The 22,474-nt window shown below is 33.9% G+C and overlaps 1 protein-coding gene across 1 annotated transcript in view; it reads right to left on the bottom strand.

Annotated features, from left to right (window-relative positions):
- ADGRV1 (adhesion G protein-coupled receptor V1) overlaps nt 1-13,099 on the bottom strand; it is a 255,005-nt gene extending 241,906 nt beyond the window's left edge. The window contains exons 1-9 of the mRNA XM_058825861.1: nt 12,917-13,099; nt 11,864-12,013; nt 10,679-10,774; nt 9,398-9,506; nt 8,025-8,134; nt 6,727-7,292; nt 5,257-5,527; nt 4,104-4,433; nt 605-781 (exon numbers count right to left, since the gene is read on the bottom strand). Coding sequence (XP_058681844.1) covers nt 605-781; nt 4,104-4,433; nt 5,257-5,527; nt 6,727-7,292; nt 8,025-8,134; nt 9,398-9,506; nt 10,679-10,774; nt 11,864-12,013; nt 12,917-13,099 — 1,992 coding nt within the window. The remainder of the gene's footprint in view (nt 1-604; nt 782-4,103; nt 4,434-5,256; nt 5,528-6,726; nt 7,293-8,024; nt 8,135-9,397; nt 9,507-10,678; nt 10,775-11,863; nt 12,014-12,916) is intronic.
- Between the last annotated feature and the right edge of the window lie 9,375 nt (nt 13,100-22,474).

The following is a 22,474-nucleotide window of genomic DNA, read 5'->3' as shown; positions in this document are numbered from 1 at the left end:
AGGATGAAAAGCAAGTTCTCTGATTCAGGACTTGAGGGAAGACCTCAGTTAAGACAAGTAGGGGGAAGAAGGGAAAATGTAAGAGAAGAGATACTTTATATAGGGATTACATCTGGCTGGGATAACAGCATTGAGATGGTGACAGTGCTTTTGAAAATGCTTTATGAGAAACAAAAACCACTATATTTATTAGAAAACAGACCCAGCAAGCCAAACTACATATTCACATGTAAGTCAACATTAAAATATACATACATTTTTATGAAATGTGGGATCAAAATCAGTCCTACTCTAGAGGAGTGTCTTTGCAGGTGGTGAAAGAAATTAAACTCTCTGCAGCATCTTTTGCTCTGTGTGACCATCAAGACCTAACCAGTTCTAGATTCTTACAGCAAATACTTTTCAGATGACAAACACATTAATCTTGCTAGCAATTTTTTGCCCTTCTGGTTTTTTAAAGCAGGAGAATACTTGGAGAAAAAATTAAGCTTGGAGGATGGATTTTCCTCCCATTAATTTTCAAATGTTACAGTGGACATAGCAAACTTTGCTTTCTCCAAGTAAGTTCTCCATAGTAAGGGACAATATAAAAATGTTTACTTACCACTGTAGCAGATGAGTCTTCTGGCTCAGAAATAATAATTGGAAGATTGCTAGTAAAGCCTATTTCTCCATTTGCAATATCTGGAGTAATCCTCAAAGAAATATTCCGAATTTCACCTAATCTAGGACTCACAGGTGGGACAAGAGGGATTCTATTCAGCAGCTCAACTTTTTCCAGCTGTGAGAAAAAGTAAGAAAAACTTGAAAAATAAGAAGCCTGTGTACCAAGCAAGAACTATTCTTACATCTTGGAATAAGTGTCATATGCAAGCAGCAAAACACCTACAGAATACATTTCTCCTATCAGCAACATTGCTATTACAAAAATGTGTATGTAGCTGTGTAAGAAATGAAGTGAATGGTACTGAGCTTCCACAGCTGAATGGTATACCTCACAGACAGACCATGTACACAACTAAATGTATGCAGAGGGAGAATTAACTGGGTAATTCATTACTAGATCTATTAATTGATCTTCCAAGCACCCAAATGTTGTTCTAACTTCAGGTTTGTGTCATGCATTGATAAAAATCTGCTCAAGTTGCTGGAAACAATAATTTAGACCCTCTCATGAAGCCAAAGAGTGATTCAATCTTCTTTCCTCTTTCAAAAAGATGTAAAGACTTCTCTATTTACAATAACTAATATGTTAGAGTTACATTCAGAACTGAAAATCAGTACATGATTTCAAAATTGTAGTCTCCTCTTATATTATCATACTTTTGATGGTTTATTTATACAAAGAAGAAATAGAAAAAATGTTTATTCTATCTTAGAATAGAAAATAGCACTCACTTAGCCCATCAGCACCACTGACATAACATGGAAAGCACGACTTTACTTGTTTTACTTCTTCTAATATCTCTTTCAAATATAATTTATAACACTATGGGATTCTGTCTACATGGATGATAATAACAGATGTTTCCACGACTGATTTGTATATATTTTTGTAAACATTTCACTGGTGCATGAACCACCAATGACAACCACCTTTTAACTCCCACTAGGATGTTTTTGCTTGGAGTTATTAGATGCCATATAGGTTTTAGTGGAGAAGGGCAAAATGACCTTATTTAAATCCATATAAATTATTATGAATCATCCTTTCAGATGATGAGTTTTAAATCCCATTGATCCTTAAAGCCAATTTATATAAAATACTTGGACTGTATCATACTTTGTTTTACTGCTATTCAAGTAACACTCAAAAATATTCATGCACGTTTTATTTGATGATAGATGAAATTTGCTTTATAAATACTGCAATTAGAAATTGATTCTCAACCATACAAGCTAGTTATTGGGATTCTGAGGAACAGAAAGTGGTTCCATTTGTTTCCTTGTTTTCAAAGATTAGGAGCTAATTCTCCAATTAATACCATGCAGGTGGATCACTGTTGTGGTTGTTAGCTCGCTAAAAGTTCTGAAATACTACAGAGCTGACAGAATTCCCTTTGTTACTATCTGGATAGCAACTTTGAGATTAAAGTAATAATTAATGAAATAATGTTGTTTTTTCTTTTTAATTCAGTGTTTCCCCTTAAAGCAAATCAGTTCAAGAGGAAAAAAAGAATGCACTGTGAACTGAATAATGATGAGCAGTTTATTAAGTTAGTTAATCTGCCTGTCCATACCAAAAATAGTCTGCACATCAAACAACAGGTTATTTAATTGAAGATGTCACTGAAGAACGTTAATCTCACATTTCCTATCTGTTGCTCTATCTGTTCCCTTGTTGTGTTTAAACTTCATTTCTTCCTCCATCTCTCCTTCCCCAATTCCTGAGTTGAGCCTTTACTGGGTGTAGTATAAATTCTGTAATCTCCTTCTAAACATGTCTGTTGAGACTATAATTTATTTACAATTTAGATTATCATTTAATTACAAGTTATTACAATCCCTCATTCTTTACAATGAAGGTCATAGTGATAAATGGGCGTATTTTTCTTCCTTTTCTAAAGGAATTATTTGTGTTAGAAGTTGCCTCTGATTTTGTGTACTCAAAATACTTTTACAGTTCATGGAGAAACTACAGAACATACACACTATCTCCCTGGAATCTTCAGATTGAAAAGCCAGGCCAAGTGCCTGCACATTGAAATACTTGTCACACATCTTGTCCATAGTCCACACTTCGATGTTATTTGTAATCTATCACCTGAAAGGAGCTTGGAATTAGATACTTCAGTTTTTCTGTTATCTTTCAGATCACATGAAAATGGTAAAACACACTGACATATTCTAGTATTTCAGAATCATATTCCCTACAATAGCTGTGAACACAGAAAGTGTGTGCAACGAGAAAATTATAAAATTATTCTGGCACTACCGTTTTTTACATTCTCCCTTTTTTTTTTTTTTTTTTTTACTAGAATGTAGGGAGAAGGAGGTGGAGGGAAGAAATATTTTCAAGTAATTGAAACATCTTTAGTAGACTATAAATTAAAGAAAAATAAACCAAATTTTACATTCATGATTTCACATCAACATCTCCATCTGGAAATTTTGAAGACACCTGACTTAAAATGAAAAGACTAAAAAGAATAAGAAATTACTTTGAGACTTCTGCTTTGGTTGTGCCAAGGCACCCCTTTATCTGTATATCAGGACTGTTCTCTCTGGGCTCTTAATCCCAGAAAGTCACAACAGTTAATCAGAGGAAGTAGTGATTATGCAGTGGCCTTAACTGCAGATGAGAAAATAAGTATAAAAATTACTGATTGCAATACCCTGAATCTCCCACAGTAGCATATCTGAACAATAACTTGCTAACATGTATGCAAATCTGGTTTCTCCAGTGGGAAAGGAAGAAAAAAAAATTGGAAAATAAAAAAACTTTCTTAAAATATTTTTGTAGAAAGCCCATTTTCTTTCAAAAACATAATTTTAGTGAATATTTCCAGCCAGTCTTATGAACAACGGCACAATCTCCCTTCTTACAAATTCAGATAGGGAAAAAAAACCAAAAAACAGAGAATGAAAACTAACAAAAGGTCACATATAGGGGAAACTAGAAGAACTTTTCAATTCCCAGGTCAAAGTTGCACATAAATCAAACATATGTTTGACTATTTATAATTATATTTCCTTGCTTTTGATTTCTAAAATCTGTCATACTTCTGTAATTTAGGAGCCTAAATTTAATTAAATAGAAAGCCAAGGGTAGACACAATAACATACCTGAAAAGGTAACTAACCTCTGCAACACTGATATAATCTTGTTAAATTTCATGATTAATAACTGAACCCTATTAGAACAGTGTATTTTTTTAAATGGTGTAATAAGTAAATAACTACAAATTAGCTCTTTATAGGATATTTTTGGAAGATGTATATAAATAGAAGAGTTTTCTTGGCTACAGAACTAATAATGTTGTTTGTTTTCTTTTTAATCAGGCAGAATTATATTAATTAAGTTAAAAGGGAATGAGCCACTACTGTTTTATATCCTTTATATTACATGGGCTAAAAAAAACCCCAAAACACAGCTGGGATACCTGTATGACAAAGTGAGCTCCATTTTGAAGAAAGGCATCATTTCGTATTGGTATATTTACAGTAGCTTGTGCTTTTCCTTCTGGAAAGATGAGAGTACTTCTTCTAGACATATTTAGAATGCCACCTTTTGCTCTCTCAGGATCCAGAGCTCCAGCTGGAATATACATTGCAGTATAAACCAACTGCACATCTCCAACTGTTCCTCTTTCTCTTGCAAAACTCAAGGATAAAAAGCGTCCCACTGGATTGCTTTCAATCTTCTGATTCTCCAAAGGATGGAATTTTATTAGGCCATAAACATCATCACTGTCCTGAATGTAAAACAGAAGCTGCAAAGAAGAAAACAACATGCTGCATTACTCTATACTATAGTTTCATGCCTTCACAAAAGTATCTCCTGACTGTCACTATGTATTTCTCTCCTTAGTGAACTGTCATCAGGAAAGAAATCAGATTGAGAGTCCCAAAGTATTCTTTATACACAAGAAACATCGCACTGAAAGTGCGGTAGTTTCCCATATGCATCACCACAAATGCCAGAATGAGTTCTGAATAACTGATTTTTTTGGTTCAGCAGCCAAAGTAAATAATTTTAAAATGTTTCAGATTGTAAAGAACTTCATTTTATTCACCAAGCTCATTCCAACCATTTTTGAGACAGACAAAGCAGGGACTTGTCACAGTACTGTCAGCAATTCCAGCCACACTTTATCTAATAGTTCCAAGGTTACAGTCTTAATCATCAAACCTTCTCCTTGAAGATGTTACTCTGTAAAACATTGCAGTAATCATTTAAACAGTAAATGAGCAAGTGAAAATAACTTTCCTATCTTCTGCTAGAATGCAGTCACTTGATACAACATTTATTCAATGCTATCATTGCAGACTGGGAATAATCTGAACTGAATGCTACCACAGTAAAAATGTCTGACATTGTATACTATACTCAGTGAAATATTTTAGATATGGCTCTATACATTAAGATTATATTAAGGATCAGTTTGCTTGCCTTTTATCCAAAACCAAACCCTTTCACCTGTTCAGCTAATCCATCAATCAATCAATCAATCAATCAATCAGTGTTATTAAAACTGGTAAAGTCTTTATCATTCATTAATATCCTCTCCAAAGGAATTCTAAAAGTGAGCTTACCTCAGATGGCTCACTGACTTCTGCACCACCCTGAATTGTATGAGCTAGGAGTTTCAGAAGATAAGGCTCTGCCTCTTCTGGTATATCATCATCAATAATGTCCAGATGAAGGGTCACCAGCATCTGTCCTTGATCAAAAGTTATCTCCCCCATCTCTGGAAGTAGGTCTGCAGTCACAGGTGAAGGATCACTGCTATTTCGGATTATAACCCAGGAAACAGAAACGTTTCCATGTGTTCCACCGTTTCTTACAATTGTGATCCCTTCAAACCTAAGGTTTTGAACAAAAACAAAAACCCACAAACCATAATTACTATTGGCAAGCATGATTACCAATTCCCTAAAATATTTACACTGACCTAAGTGGTATAAATGTTAGCTGTTTGCAACTGACATTTGACTCAAGGCTTACAGTTTGTGAAATCACAACACATATGTAAGGCTTGAGCATTTACTCATGAGCTCTCTGTAAAATCTCTGAAGATACTTGTTAGATCTCACTTTGATTACAGCAAGAAAAACACTGAGGACTGGAATCTTGGCATGTTTTACATTTGTCTTGAGGAATACAAATAAAATTTCAGAAAACTTTTTTGCCTATTCTACATCATGAACAGATATGAGGCATGAGCATTGAAATAATGAACTGTTGGTACTAAAATATATATTCAGTTACTGATATTTATAATACTGGAAATGTTATGTTGCCTGCATCTGACAAGTGCATGACTACAACAAAAAATCTGAAAATCATTACTTGCAAACACTTTGAAAACAGGACTTATTTCTTTACTGTGTATAAAAAGGAAAAATGAATACTCAATTCATTTGAATGGGCCCTACATACCAAAAATATTACTTCAAAATTTCTCATAGTATGATAGTTAGAGGCATTATTTATTTCTTTGGGGATGGTAATTAGCAATGAACATTTTTATTGAGCTTATCAATACTGTGTATCAGTCTGCCTATAAAATTTGTACAGAGCTTTGATTTTAATCTCCCTGTAAAATTACAAATATTGAAATTGTTTTTGAGTTTAAGGTAACTATTTCATGGGAGACACTGAACATTTTTTTTTTCTTTAATCAGAGACTGGTTTCACAGAGAGTAAATACAAATATACACCAAGAGTGGAATACAGAAATCTATTTCCCACTGAAACTGCATATAGCAGTATTACAACTTCACTGATCCTAAGGAATTTTCACTATTCTGATAATGTGATTAAATAGTTATGGTTTATTTGCATACAGTTTATAGATATTAAAATACTTTCTGTATAATTAGACACTCCCACTTCCTTGAAATCTTTGTAGATATAGCCAATAATAACAACACACTAAGTGATTACTACATTATATTTTAGTAGTGATTTTATAATTACTTTAGTGATATCATAACAGTGCTTAACAATTACAAACAAATCTCTTAAACTGACTAGATACTAGATTTTAAGATCTGTAGTACCTTGAAATTTGGTCTTCATCAATGATAACAGTGTGAGCTAACAGAACACTGTGGATTGACAGCACTCCATAGGGTTTATCATTCGGCTGGATAGTGACATGAACAACAGACGGATAAATCAAAACAGCATCTCCCTGCAAAGTGTCTTTAAGAAGCATAATCTGAAAGGTCTCAGCAATTTCTGGTATGGCATCATCAAGGATCCTAAATTTCAAATATGTTTCGTGGACTAGAGGTGGAAAAACAAGAGTTGTATTTGGCTGTAGATCTAGGAAGTCTACATTAAGCTGTGCATGTGCAGTTGAATCCCCAGTTATGATGGCGTAACTGACAGAGACTTCGTCTTCATCAGGTCCAATTAATTTTCCACTGATGTCCTTACCACGAACCACTTGGATTGTTACCACTTCATCTTCCTCAGGCACCATATAAGCATTCTGAACAAAATGCACGGGACTGTCATTTTTCCTAATATTAATCCACACAGAATTTTTTGTGTTGTTGATTTCAGCCCCTCCCTCCACGCTCTTCAGACAAACGACAAAGATTTCATCATTTTCAGGTACCTGGAAAAATAGTATTAACAACCATGTGTAAGTCACATTTCAAATATATGCAGAACACTTATACTGAGAAAAATGGTTTATGCATTTTGCAGAAGGGTGAAATTATACCAGCTTGAAAACTCATTTCATATTAAAACAGAAGAGTCTTGCTTTTAACTTCTGATAAAAATCCCCTTCCAAAATTTGATGTCTCTATTTCCCAAAACATTCTTCCGAGAGGGTAGAAAGTTAAACAAAACAGAAAAATTAACAGAAATATGCAAAAAAATTGCTTTAAAGTTTCCCACTTACAACACAGACACTTTTTTTCCCTACGTATTTTTTTTAGTGAATTTCCCTATCAAGTGGTTCAGTATCATGTTCACACTGAAAAGTTAAATATAGAAAGGTCAGTCTAATAGATGAACCGTGACAATACAAGAACCTCACCATTCCATGAGAAAAAAAATACAATGCTTTCTTGAAAATTTATACTTTTACTGTACAGCACCTAACAATCTAGTCAGAGCAGTCAGGGTATGTTCAGAAACTGAAAATATTAATTGATGAGAAATACAGAGGCAACATTAAAAAGATAAAATGACAACCCACAGAGACAAAACTGAACACTTTATGAAGCAGAAGGACTTGTAGCCCCTTCTAAAACAAGCATTTTTATAACGTAATATGCTAAGACCCTCTAGAACAGCAGTCAACCTATACATCCAAACAAAAATGTCAGCTTGTTTTTACCTGATCATCAAGTACTGTTAAATTATAAATCAACACTGATCTCCCAGGGGTAAATGTAATATTTCCTCTGGCTGGACTTAAGTCTTCTTCAGCTGAGTTTGGTCCATCTTCTATCTGCAAATAATTGATTTTTATGATAAGAAATACATGGAGCATACATAAAAATTTAGTACAATAGTCAATATACAATGTGTGAAATGCATAAGAAACTGCTAGTTATTCAGTCACCTCCTGATCATATGCACACATATTCAGTTGTGAAAATCTACTCTTTTTTGTCAGATGGAATAAATCATAGAAGGCATTCTGAAGAAATCATGTACTGCCAGAGAAAGAGGAAGAAAAGTATTTCCATACAGGCCTTTGAGAACTCTTTGGTATTTACTAATGCATAACTGACTTGTTTAAGTAAGAGAAAGGGTAGTCCTTCTCTTTTAATTTAACTAACATTTCCTAATCAATTCCATGAAAATAGTAAGACAAATAGAGGTAGTATGTTAGTTTGTTTTAGAAAATCTTGTAATGTTTTTTCAACATTATTTTATATATTTGTATATAAACTACATTTTGAGATTATCCTGATAAATTGTGCACATAGCAAAATGTATTGGATTTTAAAACAAACATATCTTCAATACATAACATAATCACTGAACATCATCTACACATGCTGTATGTATGTACATATAGTATGCAATAAAATCCGGTACAAATGTTTTGAGATTTTGACACACCTAGATTAAATCTTTGATGACAACTGATAAAAGAATTTTGATATGAAAAAGAATTACCTGTAATTTTAAAGAATATAATAGAATCAGAACTAAACAAGGAAAAAAAAATCCCCCCCTCTCACAATAAAGGCAATGAGTATATCCCATTCACATGAAGTATGTAAGTAATGGCCTAAATATTCAAGTAATTGATTTTGAAAGGTTTAAATGTCTGGGAATTCAAACTGCTGTCATATAGATACAGAATTTCACTAAACATTGAACTCTACATGTTTGAATGTGGCACAAGCACCTTCAAAAGAACCAAGGTATTTATAAATTTTGAAAAAATATATAAGAAATGTCTTGCACACTCAATAGACATTGTTTGCTAATAATACCAAGAAATGCTGCTTCAAATATCTTTCTAAATGACACAAATACTCATATTTAATATATCTTCACTTTTCCTAAATTAAGCAGTTAGGTAATTGCAATATTTTCCATTTGAAAGGTAGTTTCTTTCCATTTTATGAAACAGAATTATCAAATGTAGACACAGGTATTTAGTCCTTTCACTTCAATAAACACTTTGATAAGTTATTATTATGTCTCACAGCTTCATCTGATAGACAAAGGTATGAAGCCTGTCTGATAAACTCACCTCAAAAGTTACAATGACCGTCCCGTAGGTTCCTCTCTCCCTAATTAGAGTGAGAGGCACAAATTCATTTCTGCCCCTAGGCTCATTCACTGTGATTAAGGCAGACTAATAAGGAAGAAAAGGGACAGGCAATCAGGCACAGATGAAATATCACAGCAGAAGGAAAAATTGTTACCACAGAAATACCAAACTCCCACAGACAAGTTAATCTAATCTGCAAACCAGTCTGCTGATGGCATACATTTCCTAGCAACCAATTAGTTCAGCTAATAAAAAGCTTGAAAGGTTTGAGATTAAAAAAATATCATAATATATTTAGAGTGGGCTTTCCTGTTTTCTGTTGGGTTTTTTTGCAAATGAGCACAGTTACAATACACTAAGCATGTGAGCACTGGTCATATTTACAAGAGTTCCTAATCCTATTAAAAATAATTTTTTTCCATTAAAAACTCATTTGTTAGGTAACTAGACAATGGAGTCTGTGTATCAAACGGTTACAGCTGACAGATTTCAAAGACTCACAGCACTTCAGGGAGCAGCATGGTTTAGTATTGTGGTGCCAAAAATTTTTCATATAGGATTTTTTTCAGGTAAGTCTTCTAAAAAGTAAATTTCCAAAATGCCAGCAATAAAGCACAGCTTCTCTTTCTGCTAACACAAACTTTTTATTATTGCAAATATTCTCCGTACAACTAGAGTAACACCACTCTTATCCCCCGAAGGTATTATATTATGCATATATCATGACACTGCTCTTACAGCTTGAGAGGTAATTATAAAATTGCGCATTTGGGAAAATGCACAGATGGGAAAAAGGTATATATTCTTTTATATTCTTATTATTATAATAAAATATATTATATTTTATTATAATTATAATAGATTTTATTATATATTCTTAAAATTTCTAAGCCACCTCTTTAACTTTCGTATGGTATTACTCATTTTTTCCATAGTATATTGAGGGACAGTGGGACTAAACAATTTCTAAAAGCTTTCTTTTAAACGAGCAACATAAAATTCATCCAAGTTTGAGGATCTCAGGCAATACCTCAACACCTAAAAGCATACAGAAGTATTAAAGTTGTACATACGTATATATATACATACATATGTATGAATTATCTCCAGAGATGTTTTCAGAGATGTAACACACAATCTTCTTCCAAGGGATTTGGGTGACTAGCTAATCACCATCTTTAACAATTTCACCTTATGTTTTCTAAAATGTTCTAAAATATACCTTTATATTTTATCTAAAATATAAAAAGTCTTACCATGTTAAAAGAAATTATTCCAAAGGCATTGTCATTTGATAAGATTGTTACTGTGACAGATTTGGGTGAGCCAAGCTTTATCCTTGCAGATGGTTTCTAAAATTAAAACCAAAATATGATATTAAGTACAGTGACCAAAAAAAAAAGGCATTTTGATTTTACTGTCTTTAAGAGTTAATATTAGCTTACAAAAAATGTATGTCTTTTTATTATATATCAAAATGAAAATTGTTTAAAGCAACAGAATGCACAAATTCATAATTACCAAAGAATGTAAAGAGTCACCAATAAAGTGCTTGAAACAAACTTTGCAAATGATTAACAATAGTTTAACAATTATTAACAGCATATCAATAGGAAAACATACATAAAGCATTTAACACTGCCAGGAATTCCAAAGGGCTTTTTTTTCCCCTAACATTTGTATAAAACTGAAACTTTGAAGCTATTATAAGGCCTATATCTAGCTAAAGGATATACTGGGACAGCAGCTATAAGAAGCAGGTCTTTATGACCTTGTAAAATTAAGCTACATTTACAAATCAAAACAAAAAGGAAGGGAAAATAGGCACTTTTATATTCACTGCAAACATCCCCATAGATATGTAATATTGACAATGAAATAGAAAATTTATTTTTACTGAATTGACATCTTGCTTAGTCATGAACTGTTAGCTAAAAATACATTAATGTGAGCCTCTCTCTTGTATCATAACTCCTGTGAGACAGAAAAATAGAGAAGAAATTTTTTGGTATATATTTATAAAAGTGTTTGGGTTTAGATAAGTCACCTTTAACCTCTGCTTCTGGAGGACTGGAAGTCATCCTCTTTTTCTGCTCCCTCCACCCTCTCCTCCATGCACATTCTAGCAGGAAAACAGGAAAGGCTGAGTCTTCCAAATCTAACTCTTCCAGGCTCCAGTACACCACATGTCCACAGCTGAATGCAATGCCTGCTCAAGTGTCAGGCACAACAACATGACACAGAGACACCCACTGAAATGCTAACATTCTGAAGGACAATAAGCATCATCCTGCTTGGAGTCCAGATTTTAGTTCTTACCTATTACTCATAAGCAGTAAGACTACACTGGAATCTATGAAACACCATTCACCTATACTAGATTAGTTTTCTGTTTTCCACTGTTTTCTGTGGAATAGATACACTGAAAAATTGAGATTTACCAGTAGTGTCAAGTGAAATATGAATGTCTCATCAGCCTCTGGAAGATCATCATCACAGACAGATATATACACTGTTCGGTTTGTTTCTGTATCGGGTATAAATGCGGCTGCGTATGTGTCAAAAAAGTCTCCTGTGTCTTCTCCATCAATCTGCAATAAAAACACAACCAAATGCCACCTCCTTCTTCCTTCAATATGTTCTGTATTATCACCCTAGACTCATTCAAACAGACTTCATACCCACTTTGTTTCACATAATTCTTTCCACAATTTCCCCTGCTGTCATACAGTTAATTTCTGGACAGAAGGTACATAGATAACAACCCATTTTATTCATGCTGAGTAAACAGGTGAAAAAAAAACAACAATAAAATAAACAGAACACTTTCTTCATAACCAGTTATGACTTCTTTCCCTGCAATTTGGTATCTTTTGCATAATGTACCATATGAAAAGGTTTTTTTTAATTGAAAAAGCTATGCCTGTACAGGAAGCACATATCTGTACACCTCATAATACTCCACATGAGTTAAATTCACCTTGGGGTGAATCTGCCCTCTGCCTTCCATTCTAAGCACTGGAAGGAGCCTAGGCATTCAACCTAGATTAACAATTTGGTCATCAAAGTTCACAAGATAAAGTCTTCTACAAAGAACTTTCTTCCCTTCATCTCAGGCAAAAGAAGAAAATTCCCCTGGTTCAACTGTGAGGTGATTAGAGGAGAGTTTACAAAGGCAGTAATGTAAAAACAGCAAATGGTCTAAACTAAGATTACAGTTCCACTGTGACTAAATGGAGTGAAGTCACTGAAGCAGCATGGCTGCCACACCTGAATCATCCTTCTTAGAAGCTAAAGGCTTGAAAGAAGCATTGTGAAAAAGACTATTCTTCCTTTCAGAACAGTGAAATTCGAAGTTCAGAGAAGAGGAAACAAAGGGGATTTATGTGGGTCTCACTTGTCTCTCTTATCAGTCAAACTCACAACTCTCCATGTATCTGAGTCCCAAAGTTATCAACTTTGTTGCTGAGAATATAACTGCCATGTTTTCTTACCGACACAATTGCTGTGATGTTAGCAGGCTTCCCTGTCCTTTCAATTACGAGACGTATAACAGTTGTACTTGTTTCATTGACTACAAATTCTGTTTGTCCGCTGAACTTCACTTCCGTTTCTCCAGATGTGAAATGAATGAGTAATGCTAAAAGCAAATAAACTAATAAAGAAGCAGAGGGCATCCCTATAGAAAAAGAAATATTAAAAATAAATTGTGAATCTAAAATACACAAAGCATTTGTGGTTGACCTCACCAATCCAATTGACCCCTCTCAACTCTTCATATATCATGATCATCTTGTGAGGTTCAAAATGAGATTAAAACATGCAGAGGTCTCCACTACAACCAAGTCATGCAATTATCATGTGTAACTAATTCTATTTTCTTAATTTTCATTTAGTGATTTTCTAGACAGTATTTATCAGCTTCCTCAAGTGGAGGAATAAGAAGCTTCTTTTAAGAAAAAAAAAACATTACATTAGCACAACTGTTTTCATTTTCAATCAAAAGTTATTAGCTTCAAATTTGACAGTTCAATTTCCACTTTCTTTGCTCTCTAGATTGTCCTTAAAAACACACAAAAAAATTACAGGAAGGGTGAAGGGTCAGATACTTGCAGTCATCTCACAGATCATTTTCTGACATTTATTCAGCATGAAATATCCTTACATATTTGCATATGTACTTGAGTTATACCCCATGAGCCTTTCATGTGTTCCTGTCCCAGAGAAGAACTGTGATACTTTGCCATTACAATCTTTGTACAACTGCAATCGAATGTACTTTGCAATCGAAGCAAGACTTTGATTTTTATTTGTTTCTGCACAACCTCTAGCATTTTCTGTTAGGATATGCAAACTTAAAACCAAGGTTTTCTCTTATATTCACTATTTCTCTTACATCAGAGTCCAGTTTTGTGCTGTAAAATACCATTTTAAGTCCCAGTGAAGTCATCAGGTGTTGATACTGTGAAAGATAAACCTTTAAAAGATTCTGGCACAACAAATTTCAGATTTCTGAATTGTTCTGCAGGGGTTTACATTGTACAGTGCTTACCAGAACTGAGAACTGAGTAGATGCTGGACAGGGAAGATTGCTGTCATAAGAATCTTAGAAGTTTAGGAAAAAAACAAGAGAACAAAGTTGTGCTCCAAAAATACATCACAACATTGAACTTTAATTCAATTAGTTCCCTTACCAAGCTTCTTTTAATTTGTAATCACTATTTTACGCTATTACTATTTAAAATTTCTGTAGAAAAGGTACAAGCAATATTTGTGTAATTAAATGTATAAATAAAATGTCACTTTTCCTAAAATTATCCTTCCAAATGTTACAATTACTAGAAAACTCTGGTCAATTACAGTTGTATAAACTGTGCAGAACATATTACATTAATATTTGCATCTCGATATTAATGTTAATTGATATTTGCACATTAATAACATTTAAGATCAGTCATGTTTGCAAAGCAGTTTGCTCTTATTATTTAAGAATGGCAGTTATGAATATTTAGTCATAAATCATCACTAAAACAGCAAATGTCATGAGTACATTTTTGTAAAATGTGTGTCAAATTTGAATCAGAACTGAGGTCCAGCACATATACATATACTGAATGTTTTCTGTTTGCAGTCAAGATAGTTTTAATCCTGAACAGAGAAGATAGCCTTCAGACCACTAAAACTAACACAGCTTCAGACAGACTTCTAGTCTTTGATTCATCTTTCAACAAATTCTGTCTGGGCATGGATAATTTTTATGGTGTGAGAACTTGAAATAAACTGCTTTCAGGTAAGCTAAAGAACAAAAAATATTCACAGACAAGGCTTTTAAGTATGTATAAAATGGAAGTACAGTCAAGAAAGCTATCAATATTTTTCAGAGTACCTACAAGCAAAGACTGGTGGGTTGACAAAGTTATTTGATTTTAATTACCTGTAACAATAAATTCATCTAGATCTGTTGAGCATCACGGAAGGAACAGCCAAACAAAAAAAAAGGAAGGGCAAAAAATCAGGACTAATTATTTTCTCCATGAAAACAGCTGTTCTTTTCACTATCCCTTTGTGAAGTGTCTGATTATTTCTGAAAAAAATGTCACACAGTAATGATTTTGCTGCATAGTTTCACACTACTCTAAATTTTTATTATGAGAAACACAGTCCTTCAAGATACCCATGGCTCTTACTGGAGGGTGTTACACAGTGTGTAACAGACCAACAAAAACAATGCTTGATTTTTACATATCTATATATTCAGTAATTCTAGTGCAGCAAAAACTTACAATGGGAAGAAAAGATAAAATATATATACAAAAGACCCCTGGGATTTAAAATTATCAGCACTTCTGAAGTATTTTTTTCTAGCTTTATGTGGAACTGTTCTGAAAATTAAATTTAAAAAAAAAATCTTTTAAGCTGGAAAGAGAACAGTTGTCTAACTTTTGTAAACTCTCAGACAATTACACTGTCTGCAGATGCAGGCATCATCCATACTAAACTGAGGAATTTGTTGACCTTTTAGCTTCAGCTGTTACCTTGTCATAGACTTGGCCAATGCCTTCCCACGGTACATGCTTCTAGTAAATAATACTGAAAACATGATCCTTGAGGGCAAGATTACAAGGTTTAGAATTACTTGAATTCTATTACTCCTACTAGAGAGCATTCTAAAACTATAGGATTACTCCTGAGGAACAAGAGAAGTTTCACAATCACACCATCAATTATTCAGCTGGTGTGTATCCTTCCTTGTTACGTTATTTGTACTAAGATTTACTTTGCACAGCCTGCCAGAAGTAGTTTTTACTCTGTTTATATAAATTAAACTTCAAAAATTGTGGTTTTTTTTTTTTTAATTGTTATGATGTAATATGGTAAAAATACCATACATCAATACTAAGAGAATTCAGAACAAATTTATTCAAATAGCTGAAAACATATTATAGGTCCCAGTATTTTAATTTATTAAAAACAAACTTAGTTTGTACACTAAATTCCTATGTAAATTTATATGGGAACACAATTTGTTATTTATTAACTATATTGCATAACGTTCAGCAGAAGCCTTTGCAAGATCAGGGATTACAAGAAGACCCTTCCTTACTTCCCTCATGTCATAAAACCATTGGTGACTCTAATTTGTAACTTGTTTTTTAAATTAATCTGAAACTCCAGTCCTTGTTCACTGCTATGTTGTGGTGAACCATGCATTTGTTGACCAATTACTCCCCTCTGTTTCTGCTAAATATTAGTGAGTTCATTTCTCTCCATCCAGGAAATTGAGATATTCTAGTTAAATTAGTTTAATGAGCCAAAGTCACTGAAATGTTTTTATAACAACTACATGCAATAGAGCTTCACACATCTTTAGAGTATGTACAATGGATTACCTATTTTTTTGTCATGTTCTGACTCAAGCCATTTCAAATAATCATGTGTAGAATCAGTGGTAGTTTGAAACAATGTTATGTACTGAAGGCTAGATGATGTTTCTAAGTGATTTATAATAAAAATTTCTGGCATTAAAACCAAACCATACCTTTCAAATAATAATCCAGACATTTTAATGGTATTAAAGGATTTTAAACATAAAAAAAAAAAAATCCTATTCTTCAACCATATTGTTTTAAAGAAACATAAACCAGAATTCTGAGTCATGATCCCTAACTAACATTTTCTTTTAGTATGCATTTTATGAGACTTTTTGAAGCATGTTTGTATTTTCCACTAAAATATGGAATACTAGTGTACAATCAAAAAAATCAAACACTGATTCCACACAGTAATTTCCACAATACTGTCACAATTTATATAAGGAATACCATTTCAATCTGTTGTCCAGTTGAAGCCAAGATAGGCTTATGAAACTGGTGAATCATTAGGATTAGTTCAGTCAGTTTCTGGAATAAATTTCAAATGAAGACTTAAAGGTTTATAAAGAATGAATGGTATTTTCTGCAGATTTTTGTACCATCTTTTGTGTTAAATAAATTAAATCCTTAAGAATTAAAAGATCTCCTGGCTGTTTTCTTTGAAGTATGAGGGAATCTATAGCCCAATGAAACATGAAGAGATCAAGAAGAGAAATGAAAGGCTTGCTCCAGTTTAAAAATCTGAAATGAAATAAGCATAAAATGCTGGATAGGAAATAGGAAGTGGGAAAAGAAAGACAGTTCATGAACAAAGCAGCAGATGGAACATGGGATTAAGTATTCTCTACCTCAGTGTTGTCACTGCTGCTTACAGGAGAAGCAACGAGCTGAAGAAGCACCATTCCCATCCTCTAGGTTGTAAATCTACAACCTGATTTACCACTTGCCCATCATCACACAACTCACTGTTACTACTAAAGACCACAGACACAGAGGAGCAAGAATAAATCCACTTTTCACTTCCTGTCTACTCCCCATGATTACAAATAGCCAGCCAAGTTAAACAACTGGCATGCCTAGTATTTTGCATTGAGAATAGCATGTCAGCTATCAGTGGCTGCCAGACAGAAGGCTATTCACAGCAGAGATGTCAGTACCCAGCAGCATCTTTGGCTGAATACAATGGGAGACAGATACATGTGCTCTTTCAAATACAGTGGTGATTCTCTGTAGTACACAGGAACAGCATGGAGCAAGAAGTTTCACAAGGTCATTGCCATTGCTGCACCTGTTGTAGAAACATATTAAAACTGCATATTTTCAGAATTTTTATTTTAGGCATTCTCAGAACCTCTTGTCAATTATCACAGTATTGGAGAACAACCTGGGAAAGCAGCAGAGCTTATGAAACTTTGACTAACATTCTCCTATGTTGTCAAGGCTCCAAATTAAAGGAGAAATACTATATTTCAAGCTTCTTTTTTCCTTGCCTCAAAAGCTCCCACAGTTCACACATATGAAAAAGCAGGACACAACATAACCCAGCATACAGATAGCAGACATTACCCAAGCCTGCTTTTCTGGTTGCTCCTCTTTCTTTGATTTGGGCTTTTTGTTTAGATGTGGAATAAGTCTCTCACTCTAATACACATTGGAAAAGGAAGTTTTCCAAAGGTGCTATTTCAAAACAATACCCACCTATATCCCCTTTTTGCTTTCAGCCTGCTTCAAGGTGAATAAAAAATGAGAATTATACTGACTTTGTGTGCATCTCTGGACCACACTAATAGTTTCAGAGTCTGTCTCACCGGTTTCCATGAACATTCTTCAGTGTCACATCTTTGCTTTCCATTCTTCCACGTTTTCCTGTCTTTCTCTTTACTACAAAGGCATGTCAGATACCTGATATTCCCCTTCTTATTACTAACATTAGAAAGTGCTAACTAAAGCACCAGAATACAAGGTGTTAAAAATCCCTTATTCAGCTTTCACTATCCTGAAGTGTTTGGTCTCAGTTGCCTACTTCCCTAGTCAATACTGCTGCCTTGACAGAACAGTACTGCAGCACATCAGGTAATAAAACTATTTACCTTCGTTTGAAATTAATGACATTGACATAAGTCAATTATTCCCCTGACCTCTTTCTTTCTAACAGTTGCAATTTTTTTTATTTTTTTTAAATCTTATCATCTATTACTGTACGTATTACTGGGAATGGTGAATTTAATGCAACATGAACATCTTCATATGATAATCTTCCTCTCTTGGAAAAGGCATGCACCCTTCAAAATAGACATCTTAGGAATCTTAGGAAGAAAATATGCTTAAATTGTCTCCCACAATAATAATATTTACTAGTCAGGAAGGTACATCTATCATCACAGCCAGGAACCAATATATAAAGCAGTAAAGGTGAGGCCAAGTCAGAAGCATAAGGAGTAGTCCAAATCATCGCACCCTGTTAGAGTTCACTCAGAGTTGAAAAGGGTAAGAAGTCCAGAGTACCCCTTGTAAGTTCTCTAGCAATTTCTTTTTATTTTTTCAGAAGAATCTGAGTGGATCTGAACTGTATTCATTATTTTTACATTCTAAAACATAGAATCATCACTGAAGAACCAAATGTTATCTCTTATGCCAGAAAATACTACAGATTTTCTGAGGCAAGCACTTGAATTCTGAGCAGGGACTAAAGGGCAAAACTCTCAAGAAGTGTAGAATCCAGCACTTCTAGCAGCAAGCAGGGAAAACACAAATCTTCTACAAAAATTTGCAGTTACCTTGTAATTTTTACATCACACAGAGAACCAGGAAATAATTTTGACCAGCTGTAAGATCTGGATTCTTTTTACGCACAGTACCTCCAGTGCAACAGCTTGGAGCTATTTAGAACAGAGATCAAGTCTGATGTAAATAAACTTTGGCTGAAATCTCCTAATCAACAAATGTTAAGAAATACATTGGTAGAGATCTGAATTTGCTTAACGTTAAAGTGCACTGATTTCATCTCCAAAACTTTCGATTCATCTCATGCAATTGAACAAGAATCTATTCATATGTAGTTCTAACTACATACTGTGAAGACATTATTTTTGAGCAGTCCTACTTAGAATATAAGTTTAAGTAAAAGGGAAATGTATAGTTTCCATCTTCACACTGGAAATAATTTTCCACCCGTGTAGTTCTAATGAACACAATAGACACCTTTCACTGACAGAAATTAATTTACTGGGTATTCCAGAGCCAGGGCTAGCTTCTTACCTATGTATATTGCACCAAGTATCTGTAACTTCACACCCTGTAAGCACTTACACCTTCTCTCAATCTGGTTTTTGCACCAAAAGGTAAGAGGATTAAAAAATCCCGACAAACCAAAAGCCAGCAACCAAACGAAGTCAAAACCAACCCCAGCCCCCTACCCCCACTAAGACATCTAGCACTCCCAACTCATACTTGTATAAGTAACTGCATGATTAAGTATGCCACAGGATCAGGCTCTTAACACATATGGAACCAGAAATACAGCTGATGAATGTCTGCTGTATTGTGAATGTTCATTGTAAATCAGCCATTTATATTTATCTCAGTAGAGATCTTAACTTTCACAACAATTTCCATTTGTATCTCAGCTTTGGAGCTTTTTTGCATGTCCTCAACACTCTTACTTAACAAAGCTGAGAACATATGTTGGCATCTGAAGACGAAACTATCACTGTTTCAAATACCTAGTATCTGCTGTGAATGAATTTCCGTGGCCTGAATGAATAGTATATATCAGAAAAAGAAATCATGGGTTTCAGCTGTACAGTGGTTACTTTTTTCATACTTAAAACTAAAAATAAAAGCAGTGTTTTGTACATAATTTTATGCAAGAAAAACCCCAAAACTTTAGGGTACAGAGCAGCAAAATTAAGCCTCATGGTGAGGATTAGATGGCATTGTTTCAGGTACACTTACAGAATTGTTGCTATCCACAATGGATTCTTACAATTTAATACGCATATATGAGCCAAGTAGAGTTTTTTAATGTGTTGCCTTATTATTACAAGAATTGAATCACTGAGATTTTCTTGAGTTCAAAAAAGCATATCATTAAATACAAGAATTTAAGGCATATATAAAACAAGGCTCTTTTCTACAGTAAAATGTTTTAATTTTTCATTACACTGCAACAAAAGATGTTGACTTAATGAAAGAATCTGTGTGTTACAAAGTCCCCCAAAGACTTCTTTCTGTAGAAGTAAAAATACATTTGTGTAATTTGTAAAGATGATTATCATGTGGCGCTCACTCTATATATATCTATACTGTGGATTAATCTCTTAAATCTGGGCAATCTGCTTTTAGATAAAACGCATAATAAAGTACTTACTTCTCAGAGAACTCCTTCAGCAAAATTTGTTTGGATCCAAACCCTTCTTATACTACCTTTATCATGCATTCTGCTTTGCCTGGCTTTCTAAACCTTTTAACCCATGTCACAATTTAATAATCACTATTTAATAATTATAATCATTTCCTTATTAACTGGGTATTTCTTTTCATTCTTCTAAAGCACCCTGCAGTCCAAGACAAGGAAACCTCTTTGTTGATTAGTTATTTAAGACCAGCAACAATAACTATGCTGGAAAGAAAGGTGCTTTGAGAGGATTACACAAAGCTAGTTCTCAACAGCACCAAGCCAAAGGCAGCAAATTACAAACCCAAGTACTTCATTGCATGTAACCAAATTGGCTGGTTGAAATGCTAATTGCCTTTCAGCAAAGCTAAAGGCAGACAGGGGACCCTGAGCTTCAGAGAATGACAAGCATTTTTTACTCCACTTCTGCACCATTGTCTTGCTGAGAATTATTCAAAATCTATTCATAAAGGTAGCTCTTTTCCTAACCTTTAAAAATGTGGGAAATTTCTAAAGCTCTTACCAATACCTCAGATGCGTTGGCCTGCCAAACCCATAACAGATGGCTGAATTAAAGCCATGTTAAACCCTTAATGAAGCAAAGCTCAAAATGATTCAGAGCAGTGACATATTGGACCAGTCCAGGATAAGCGACTGAGAAGTTTCTTTTGCCATCAGAAAATGAGAGTCATAACTGTATTCCAGTTAATGAATTTATACAAGATACAAAATCAGATGAACAAAAATAGAAAAATACATATTGCTGCTACATTCCAGAGAAAATTCTGTCCTGATAAAAAAAAAAAAAAATCCACAAACATAAAAGCTGTGATAAACAAGAAAAGCGTCTTCTCTGTTGCTTAATTTTACCAGATAAATTTAGTCAGCCAAATATGCCTATTTCAATAAGTACTGGCACACTTATCCTAACTGCAACCTTTGTTGGGATTTACAAATTATTTCAGTAGAAGAAACTGTAACAATAGTTTTATAGGAAATACTCATAAACCAATCTATGAGACATTTTTTTCATATTTGAGGCATATTTCAGAACTTACAGTTTGAAAATTGTTTCTGCAAACTGCCTCTAGTTCTGGTACATAGAGTAAGCTAAATCTTGGAAGTGCTTACACTTGTAAGTATTTCTCAGTGAGATTATTTACAAAAAGGTTACTTAAAGTGAGACTTTGCAGAAATTTGTGAAATCGTCTGTCATTTAGTAATTTTTTTCCTGAATAAAATATGGTACAGTGGGTCCACCTGTAGTAAGACAAATGGCAGGTAATTTTGTTTTTCCCTATCAATCTGGTTTATTTCCCTTAAGAAATCGTAATTTAGCTCCTATTAGACAGACATAATTCTTTGATTTGTGGAACTATGACAATGCCTACAACTGATGGCAATGGCTTTATAAAATTCAGTTGGATATGGAGATACTCTTAATACATATTGAGAGAAGCATTTAGACACTATGTATGCTTTTTTCTAGAGAGGAAAAGAACTGTTATATTCATGTGCATGTACAAAATTGGCTATACCTTAATCGGCCAATCTTGTAGAGCTGAAATGCAAGCACAATTTCTACAAATGAGTGCAGCTGATCAAGAGGACTACACATGTAAAAATTATATATATGATCATATTTTTAGAAGGTTGATGCCTAATAGTCCATAAGCAAATAATTTCACCATATTCTTTTTATTTACTCTTGCCTATGTTTTTGTTTTCCTTAGTTTTGACCCAATAGATTTAATTTCTTAGATCTGAATCTAAAAAATTCTAAT

Source organism: Poecile atricapillus, chromosome Z (assembly GCF_030490865.1).
Source record: "Poecile atricapillus isolate bPoeAtr1 chromosome Z, bPoeAtr1.hap1, whole genome shotgun sequence".
Classification (NCBI taxonomy): Eukaryota; Metazoa; Chordata; class Aves; order Passeriformes; family Paridae; genus Poecile; species Poecile atricapillus.
Note: the sequence above shows the minus strand (reverse complement) of the source record. Positions and strands in the feature narration are given on the sequence as shown.